At 35.9% G+C, this 10,651-nt stretch overlaps 2 protein-coding genes across 2 annotated transcripts; both read right to left on the bottom strand.

Moving 5' to 3' along the window:
- Positions 1-230: 230 nt before the first annotated feature.
- LOC114526432 (PDZ domain-containing protein GIPC1-like) lies at positions 231-5,246 on the bottom strand. The gene is made up of 5 exons (XM_028548030.1): positions 4,771-5,246; positions 2,800-3,166; positions 2,173-2,294; positions 1,666-1,747; positions 231-1,486 (listed from the first exon to the last, which is right to left on the bottom strand). Exons 1-5 carry the CDS (start codon positions 5,182-5,184, stop codon positions 1,335-1,337), a joined length of 1,137 nt encoding a protein of 378 aa, XP_028403831.1. The 5' UTR covers positions 5,185-5,246; the 3' UTR covers positions 231-1,334.
- Positions 5,247-6,344: 1,098 nt separating this feature from the next.
- On the bottom strand, positions 6,345-10,651 carry LOC114526452. Its single transcript, XM_028548054.1, has 5 exons — positions 10,522-10,651; positions 8,757-8,923; positions 8,370-8,423; positions 8,187-8,256; positions 6,345-7,998 (listed from the first exon to the last, which is right to left on the bottom strand). The coding sequence occupies exons 2-5, from the start codon at positions 8,910-8,912 to the stop codon at positions 6,677-6,679; spliced, it is 1,602 nt and encodes a 533-aa protein (XP_028403855.1). The 5' UTR covers positions 8,913-8,923; positions 10,522-10,651; the 3' UTR covers positions 6,345-6,676.

Here is a 10,651-nt window from a genome sequence, read left to right as displayed (position 1 = left end):
TTTCTGAATGCCATTAGAGAATAGAGATTACACCCTTTTGCGTTATAGACTTTATGTTTTGAAAGGACAAATTCTTTAATTAGCTGTATATCATAATCCATCGCCTTTAGTATAATTCAGGAGCCAAAGCTAAGTTTATACCGTTAAACCTGGGTTAAATTTCAATCCGCTGTTTTTGTTTAAGAGTTTCTTAACCGATGTTCTTTAAAAAACTTTACAAAATAAGAAGCGATTAAAAAATTGATGTGATTTTAAAGACTTGCGTTATATTTTAACAACTCGCCCCAGGGTCGACTAACGGTCCAGGAACGACCTTATTACCGTAATTCGTAAGTGCTTTTTCTAGGGCAATAAAAATTGATGACTACGACATAGAGTTATTTACTTTTGGTAAAAATGTGATGGTGTGCTATAAAAATTACCTAGCCAACTCCCACTTCTAGTCTATAAAATTGAATAGTAACTGTATAATTATAGGAGAGCGAGGTAGAATTTCGTTACAGTTTTACACTCCTGATTATTATTCAATGGCATTTCGTTTTGGGTTTCTTACGGTTTCGTAAGTTACTTTTAGGTATATCAGTCGGAAACAGTATGGAGAAGGCATAGATTTTGTTAAAATGATTATTTGTTTTCGTCTATGTTTGCTTCTTAAGAATATCTACAAAGAAAAGTTCAACTCGTGCGGTCATACTAAATTTCCTTCGAAAGACGAAAGGCAAATCTTTCGAATTAAGTTGACAGGCATATTGACGATGATGTACGATTAACGAATCTATATTATATAACAAACATTTTAAATCGTCTTTGCAACGAATGAAAGCAAAAAGAAAAAAATAGGAGGTATGGTCATTTTTCACATCACTATCAGTATAAACCGTGTACCTCCTTAAAAAACTGATCAATTCTATAGTTTGATTCGTCATGGCATCATACAGGTAATAGCAATTAAACATGGTTTTGTATAGGCGGCTCTGGAAAATCCATATAGTTCTTTGTCTTTGACTTTGTTCATTGTTATTTTCATAACAAAATAATCCCAGTATGTGAAGCCTTTGCGACCATGTCTTAAAACTATTAACTATCACAGCACTGAGTATAGTCAACATATTCGAAAGCTGCCTAGGATATTCGCATTAGATAGAGTATAATACTGAGAACATTTGCGACAAATGCTGACGTGCACCATTTTTGTCACTATACAGTACAGCAGCTCTTTCCGGCGAGAAATACTGCCGTCTGTTTATCTTTTAGTACGGTGTAGGTCTACTTCTCTTTCATATATATTGAGTCAGATGTTTAGCCGTAGTCTTTATGAACGTGTATGTGAGTTACTATAATCTCCCGTTCTTTGCGTCATCAATCATTCCCCAAATATCGAAAACAAAATCATCAGGGAACTCAAATTCACCAAAGTTCGCTTCCACAGCTGCAGTGAATTCACTCGGGTTCGTCTTGTTCTTGGCTAGCTCCACTAAGCTGTCAGCTAAAAAGCGGTTAACACAATTTCAGTTATTATCATGAACGATTTATAGCTATTTTACTCATTTTCAAACAGTTAAAAAAAAACACGTTCCTGCATGGAATAAATGAGAAACTGAAATGTATAATACAGTGCTGGTATATCAGGGGTATATTTTCAATAAGTACCATATAATAACATACCAAGTTCAGCATCTCTTATACCGATAAAACTTTCCAACAAGTCATCTACTCTCTTAGCAGCATTGATTTCCCATATTGGTAACTGTAATATGACGTGAAATAAGCATAATGCCGTTTCTTATATATAGCTATGTACGAACAGTAGAAGCTTAATTGGAGAGGGGGGGGGGTGTATTCGTCTTTTGCCCGACCGATATCTTTTGCGCGATATCGTTCCTATAAATATCAGTAGCTGTATGAATAAACTTAACTTAATTCAGTGTTATATTTAGCTGCCAATCAACAGTGGTGTCCAGAATATGAACAAAGATCTTTGGCTACTGTGAGGCGCGGATACTGTTACTTCAACGTAAAGTTGCCAATGTTACAAATATAACGGCAACGCGTGATATGTCCAATACGTGATATGCATTGTATCGCCGAACAAATGATAATAATTCGTTCAATAAACACGATTATAATAAATGAATATGCTGTCATAGAAAATTTAGCAAAATAATAATGTACCTCTTCTTCTACTGTTGCTGGCCCAGTGGACCTCAGTCGCAAGGTTGCTCGTCCAGTTCCAATTTTGCTATTGTCAATTTCGGGCGGATTCTTCTGGCCTGATTTACCAAAGTTGATTCCCTCTAAACAAGTCAAAAAACATTCTAGTTGAATCAAAATTTAACAACAACCACATATTTTTCACTGGGTGATGAAAATCTTTTGCCCCTTGAAAAGGATTAAGCATATTGAAAGCACAAGCTGTATTGGTTTGTTACATTTTGGATTAGAAACATAGTTTTTCCTGCAGCTGATTGCATATTTTCTCCACAAATCTAGGAGTCCTATTAAAAGAGCTCTCTCACTCAAGGTTGATATGTAAAAATCCAGGATATCTTACTTAGAATTTAGCTGTGGAGAAAGTCCTTCACTAGGGAAAGTATACAATTTTAATTATCATGTTAAGCAGTATGACAAAATAATGCAATTCAAAGAAGCTCATAGCAGAGTTTTTCCTCACAGAGGACAACCTGGGAAACCTTAGTCTCATTAAAACTTTGAATTAATCTATTCTGTTGTAGGTAAGACAATATTAGATAAGGGGGTTGTGTCTGTTTTACTACACAGGACTTTCTGCAATACACATACCAAATGCTTTAAGAGGTTTAACTAAGCCAAACACAATTTCACTGTCCACAGGAATATCACGTAACATTCTCGCCACATCATAATGTCTTGATCCAATCACAGTTTCACCATTGATCGATTCTATATGATCCCCCACTTCTATTGCTTTGTTGTTGTCTGTAATGCTATCTTCCTTTATTCTCTTTACAAATGCCTGTCCTGCACCATTATCTGTGATTGTCAAGCCCAAAGCTGGCTCACTTTTTAATATTTTTGCTTCTGCTGATTCACCTTTAATATGTGCAAATATGAAGTCATCTAGCGCAATCTGTCCTCCAAGTAACTTCTCCATGTCCACTTTGTATGTATTTAATGTGCAGAACAAAATCTACAATGAAAATTTAAGTTAATGTGAATCATCGTTTACAGTCATACTGCTTTCCAGCAGCTTGTTTGACTATACATTTCAGGAAACATTGTTTATGTGCTAGGTTCTAGATTAGTTATGCAGTTGCAAAATTACAGTTGTACAAGTGTAATGTGTAAATTTTAAGAAGATATAAAGTCTGGGCATATATTCTCCTCATAACAAACACTCCAGGGGGCAGTTGTATAAAGAGGTAGTTATCTTTCAACTATAGTTAGTGATAGAATTGGCCAATAAGAGTTCAGAATTTCTGGGTTAACTACAATTTAATTACACAAAATGTAGTTAAGAGTTTTATACAACTGGCCCTAGCTGGAATTGTGCATGACCATTGAAATTGAATTGAATTGAAGCTCTGTCTTGTTTTTGTGATGTGCAATTAAAATTCCAAACATCAAGGAGCAACTCTTGCAATGTTTCTTAGTTTGTTATGAGCAGGAAATATGTGCCAAATAGACATTACATCATCTTAAATTATTCAAATATAACATAGCATAAAAAAAGGATTGTAGGAAACATGTGAGATGCACACTTAGAAGTTTTGCAGCAGTGGCTAGTGTAGCCAGAGGTGCAAGTGCTCACCAATAAAATTAATCTCTTTGAGACTTTTGATGTGGAAAAGCTGTTTTAATGATTTCATGAATACATATAGAACATTTCATGAATACATATAGAACAAACATATAATTAAAAAAATTTGCATGTCAGTTGGTCTAAAAATTTCAAAACAGTGATTGTATGTGGCATCAAAAATTATAATTACTACAAGCTAATACTTTCCACAATGTGTTCCACAGTGTTAGTAGTAGGTAAATTTGGGAAATATTGAACAGGAATGTCATTTTCTGAAGAATACAATATTTGGCTCACTTGACATATGATCTATCATGCTAAAATGCCACAATGAGCTTATATGAATCCACTAAATTATAACTTGATTTCTTGTTTGGACAGGTCTGGAAAAACAAACTTGCATGTCTAGCAATGTCATATACTTTTAAATCCTTCTAGAATTAATTGCAATTGTCTGATGATCAGCCAACATAAGAAGATGTGGGAGCCCCGTTGTCATGGACGACCATACAAAAATAGCGAATCAGCAGGAGCTTATTATACTGATAGGTTATCTATAAAACTATTTTAACAACCTTTATAAAAAGCATAATGTCACTGAAACAGTAAGTTTGATGCTTCAGGAAGTTGTCCGAGTGTGATAAATTTAACATAGATCGAAGTTTAATACCATCATAGCGTTTGAAAAACTCGTCGAACAAATTCTCAGTTTCACCTGCTACATGATGTAAACAATGTGAAAATTCTATTAAGTAGGATAAATATCTTGGAGCAGGGAATTATAGTCAATTTTTTTCCTATACAACGTCAACGTTGATATTTGGACAAGATTTATCTACGTCTTTGATAAAAGATAGAGACCTGCAAGTCGCTTTGAATTTCTAACTACAAAAGTGAACAATAATATCATATTTAAAACAAATCACAAGTAGCATACACAACGCCAAAAAAACCTGCCATTATTTAGTCATATGTTATACATGTATAGTCACCTTATTTATATCAATCTTGAAGCTTTCAGATATTTTCCCATATAATTCTTTGACGTTTGTAAATCCTTGAATTTCACAAGTCGGACTGCCGTGGGCAAGTTGGCAATAAAATATAAACTTCGGCGGTGTCTTGCCATTTGTAGCCCCTTCCGACTTATCGTGTGACCTCGATGGGCTTGTAGCGTGCTGTTGTTGTTCATCTTTCTTGCTTTCTTTTGAGATATCAGCAGCTTTCGCAGATGCTTTTTGTTCTGACGCTGACGGATTAGACTTAATGTTCTTCGGTGGTCGCGGCGGAGCTACCGCAGCGGGATTTGCACCGTTTGCCTTATTTGCCGGCTCGACTTCCTTATGCGTGTTTTCATAACTCTTTTTACTTAAATTCCCACTCGTTCCCTTCTTAAATAACGGCATTCTTCAACAAAATAAACCTACTTTTTTGGACTTCCGTAAAAGATACAAATGCTATTTGCCTATTTCGGAAACTCATTTGCATTTTATTTTGTTACCAGACTTTTAATTTCTCCCTCCGAAGTGACGTCATTGGCACATTGGTACATACTTGATATAACGTAACTTTAATCACAGTGTAACATAAAAACAAACTGTTTACATGTAACAGATGTATGTAAAAAATGTATGAAAAAAAACAATGAAATGCAGATGTTTAGCTCAAATAATTTTAGCTAATAGGTCTTAAAAGTGAATTTTCTTTATGCTTTCCGTTATGTCTCGCACGACTAGTTCTTATGTCCGCTTCTCCAGTTCCAATTATCCACTCAATTCAAAGGGTACTTAGTTAAAAAGCCTTTTCCGGCGGATAATTTCAGCATATACAAAATGAAAGTTATTTCATTTTAACTTACAGTTTTTATTACTTTACCTTTATGCACCGCGTATTCGGAATAACGTTTATGTGGTCATTAGCCTCACTCTCAATATTTACCTACCCTAAGAGTATAACACGTTGCTTGGTTTCTCAAGACCAAGTGGGGGCGATGAACGTCTTTGACGAAACCAGAGAAAATACACATATACTTTTATATTGGACAATTCAGATGTTGTGACGTTAATGTTCTTCAACCTTTCATTCTGTATTGTTGTCTACCAATCGATAGAAATGTAGACTGATATAGAAAGGTATGTTTGCTTTTTACCTCGGGCAGTTTATATGGAACGGCAGTTTTTACTTTCCCTATAACAAAGTACTAATAGATGTGGATGACAGAACTCGAAGACAGAGTTGCAAAAAGAGTTCAACCTTCCTCCGGTAGGATTTCAAGTTTTGAAAACCTTCCTCAAGTGGCAACCAGCATAATGAAATATTTGGTTTTTAGGTACATGCATGTCATCAATTAGAGTATTCAACTTTGAACCTTCCTCACAAACCTCATTCAAAGCAAACCTTCCTCCGGGTGGTACCCGCGTACCCGCAGCTTTTTTGCAACTCTGCTCGAAGACATTGGATAGAAAACCTAAGCTAAGCTTTCGTAGTTGTATCTCATTGATATAGAATATAAGGCGTATATCTTGTCATTTGAACTAAATACAAACAGTTCATACGATTGTGTGGTCATGATTCCTGTTCTTTCTTAACAAGAAAATTTTTTTTAAAATGCATACATTTTGTCATTAAAATTATCACCCGTTCAATTTCTATGCTAATCTTTCGTCCCTATTTCGTTCCTTAGTTCTTTCACCCTGTGTTACATTTCATATATCTAAATTTTATGCTATATGTGACAATTATTCCGGGAAATTACAAATAACTACATAAACTTTAAGACGTACAACGTTTACATACAATAGTTTGGTTAAACCGGTCATATATTTTATTGTAAAACAGTGAATTGAAAAATTGTCTCACGACGTGGGTGAAGTGAGAACTATATATTTGTTATTACAACTATGCTGGTTCCACTTTTCCTCTCCATTTTTCCCCATTCATATCTCGATATGGCCCAAGATTGCAAATGAACGCGGCATGGCCTTTCTTATCCCGACATTCGTAATTTCTTCCTTTCTCAAAGGTGCATCTTATGCAAATGAATTCGAGCGTGTCTCCAATACGAGAATGCGCAAACAGGCAATCAATCGGTGGCTTATTACTCGTATGCAGCCAGCACTCCATAGACTTCAACGCTCCACGTACACGAACACCATGACGCACCCGACCTTCCTTGTCAATATACTGTGGTTTAAAATCAATGCGCCGTCCTGTTTTTTCATGTTTACCCCCATGCGGTCTCCAGCCCGCTTTAAGGGGTTTCTCTTTCATGGCTTCCACATACTCGTGGCTGTCGGGCAGATTATCGTAGTAGTTGTTAAAGGTAGGGTTAGCAGTACCGGCGTTCAGGCCTTTGCTGAGATTGGACCTCTGCTGAGGATCGATCTCGTCAACGCCAGCGTAGGATCGATGGGTTGGGCTTTTGGGAGATTCTCGCGCCGGACTGAGTGGATGAAAATCAGTACTCGATGTTGAACGAGACACGTTGTTGGCAGAAGCGGTGCTAGACGAACGAGAGCGGTTGCCAGGGGATGCCAAGTGGTCGCTATGCAGGCTATTAGGAAGGGACTGTTGGCCTTCTTTGTGATCTTTCAGCGCAGTTGCATATGATCTTTGGTCTCGTTCTTGTTCCGACGCTGAGCGAACAAGGTCATCTTTCTCGTTAACATTAATATGGGAGGCTTTGGGTGAGCACAGGGGTTCGGCATCAGGAAATAGAGAGTACTCGCTAGATACACTTGCAGGACTCCTCTCGTCTAAGGCTATATCACTACCATTCTTTTCAAGCGGTATAGGCTCGTCATTATCGTGAGGATTAAAATTCTCCAAGGGATCGAACGAATTACGATCTGCTAATCCATTAACCAGGCCACTTAACTCCGATAGATCTCCAGGGTTATTATATACAGGGGTTTTATAGACATTAGGCAAGGGGCTATATGGCCAGGTCGCCAAGGGGTATGGGTTGGAGCTAAGACCTCCGTGTGGGGGCATACGGTGGGTTTGGTATGCATAGGGAAATGGGTTAAAAAAGTCGTACGGATCACCGGTTTGAGGCAGTGGAGTGGGATAGAGACTTGGGTGTGGGGTCTGTGTTTCCACATCTGTTGTATTCATGGTAGTTGTTTGTGTATGCTTATCATTGATAATATTTGTAGGGCCATTGGAATTGGTCAATACGTGGTTTGGGGTGGCAAAATTTGTATCAAGTTTGAAAATATCTGTAGAAAAAACAATAAGTGTTAGGATAGTATATCTTGTCAAAAATTGTGTGGAAAATGTGTAAGGATAATCTTGTCTCAATTTAAAGAAATATACTACAAAAATATAACCAAAAATGAAATATTAAGAAGGATAAGAACCAGTGAAGAGTACTCCTTTATTTTCTGCAGATACAATGTGTAAATACCTGGATTATCTTTATACCGGAACCATAATTTAACAAAGGCAAAAACAAGACCAGCTGGCAAACCCACTTCCTGCAACAAATATCCAATTTTACAATTCACAATTTCTATTATACTCACAGAAGTGTCACAGCTCACAATTCATTGAAATCAACATGAAATGTAGTGCAATACCCAATACTAACTTTTAATAAATTTTTCAACTCATCTTCACTTTCTATATATGCCAGGGTTGAGTCCTGATAACACAAGAAACAAAGTTTGAAGTATGCACATTACATGTTCATCAACAGTTTTTGCTTGTTTGTATTTTTTACGGTAGTGTAAAAAAAATTTTAAATAAAAGTTTGATAAAAGTCCACATCAACAATTACAATAATAAACATGCAATATACCAAAACTACAGTTTTACTAATCCTCAGTTTACATTCAAACACTAATCTTCTTTGAAGGGTACTGGCCCTTGTCATTTACTGATTTACTATAATCCAAAACTCTACCCTTGACACCATCTAACCATGTATACACAAGGTATAACCATAACATTTACTGCTTTCCAAGGTTTTACTTACCCTGAGTTGATGTTTATTGAAGATACATTTATGATCACTGAAGCCTAGTTCATCCAACAGGTGGTAGACTTTCTTATATTCTATTATATTATCATCATTATTTGTTAACGTTAAAGTTTCCACAGCGCCATTAGATAGACTTTGTCCTTTATCCATACTATACTAAACTACAACAAGAACAAAAAATAAGATAAAGATTTAATGAGGACTTCACAATCAGCATTATTCTCCATTTTTAGTTGTTTAAGCTTTAATTGAATTGTGCTGATATCAGCATTATTTTTTTACAGCCATTATTAAGTTTGCCAAGTGTTGTTACCATAACAACATGTGCAACCATTAAAGAAATGGAAAAAGACATTGCCATTTTATTAATTATCATTTTTTATACAATCCCAAGTCCATCTGTTAAATGGAACCTCGAAGAGCATCTTTTTTAGATGCTCATAGAAAGTGGCCATTTGTACTGTATACCCAGCATGCAGCCAATGACCCCTTTTCTAGCTGCTGGATTATATCTAAAGCTTGTCTAGACAAGAACAAAATGCCTTACAACACTGTAGCTATTGTGATTTATGGATTAACCTGGCCTTATTGTACATTTTACATTCAAAATACATATCCCCCTATGAGAAACATTGTTACAGAATATTGCCATTTTGATTCATGGATGGCTCTGAACAATTGGAGTGATGAAAGTGAAATCAGAGACAAATCTTGTCTATATATAAACAAAGCCATAATTTGACTAAAAAAATGACCCAATCATATGAAAAGAACAGCTTCACATTGTATTAAAAGAGGTTTATAGACTCCATAACTAATACTTTAATCATACGTAACTTCTTAGTATTAAAGTACAGATGTTTTGGTGTCTGAAGTAATAATCTACAAACAGGAATTCATATTTGCTTCAACTTTGGCAGAGGCAAAAATTGAAGAAGTATAAATTGGAATTATAGTACTTCTAGCATGAAAAACGTCTACACCATTGGTCCACGCTACTGGTATTTCAAAGGATCATTGATTTTGTAAATAAATATTCCTTGTGAACGTTCGAAACAATTTTTGTAGCAATTAGAAAAGATTATTTGCAAATTTTAAAATTATTTTTGGCACATCGTACATGCAAACCGTATTTTGACGTGAGATACCACAAAAAAAACTTGCTTGGGACAAGCAGGCAAGAATAATATAATATAAGCGGATTTCCCCTAGTAAAGTCATTGACGCATCAAGAGAAAATATGATACGCTTGGGTGACAAACATGTAAACAAAATCTAAAACTTCGGCTACGCCGTGGGAAGAACCTTTTTTCATTCTAAATATGCATCGTTTATTTCCTAATGAGTGCAATTACGAACGTGAAAACCAGAGTCAAACTTTAAGTGGACTACGTCCTGAAATTTCTTGCAAATCACTTAGCCCCCAGCTTAGATATATAAAACAAAGGTCCGCTTAATAGCCTTAATACATTTCCCAAGCGTTGCGACAAAATATCACTTCAAAGTTCTCAAGGCAACATATCACAAGCGAAGCAATTAACAATCGCGGCAGATAACATCATCACATAAAATGTGCAATCCTCTACATACATTTGCTTCAGATCCAGACGAGAAGATTAACAAAACACCGTGAGATTATAATACGAGCGACTTTAAATAGAAATAATGGCGATTTGCATTGTGTTGTCAGAATTTCGAGCTAGTACTATACGTATCATGTCGGTTATAGTACATTTACCGTTAGTAGGTAGCTGCTTACCTTATCTATACTTGGAATGAAATTTAATAACATCGGATAGCTATAATGAGAACACGTAGATCACTTCTCCAATATTTGCAAAATGAAAACAATCTTCCTTTCAAATCAACAACACACGGAAGCCCGCCTA

This window comes from Dendronephthya gigantea, unplaced genomic scaffold (assembly GCF_004324835.1).
Source record: "Dendronephthya gigantea isolate DGI-Jeju-01 unplaced genomic scaffold, DenGig_1.0 000038F, whole genome shotgun sequence".
In the NCBI taxonomy this organism is placed as follows: Eukaryota; Metazoa; Cnidaria; class Anthozoa; order Malacalcyonacea; family Nephtheidae; genus Dendronephthya; species Dendronephthya gigantea.
The sequence above is the reverse complement of the archived record's forward strand: the minus strand, read 5'-3'. Positions and strand labels throughout refer to the sequence as shown.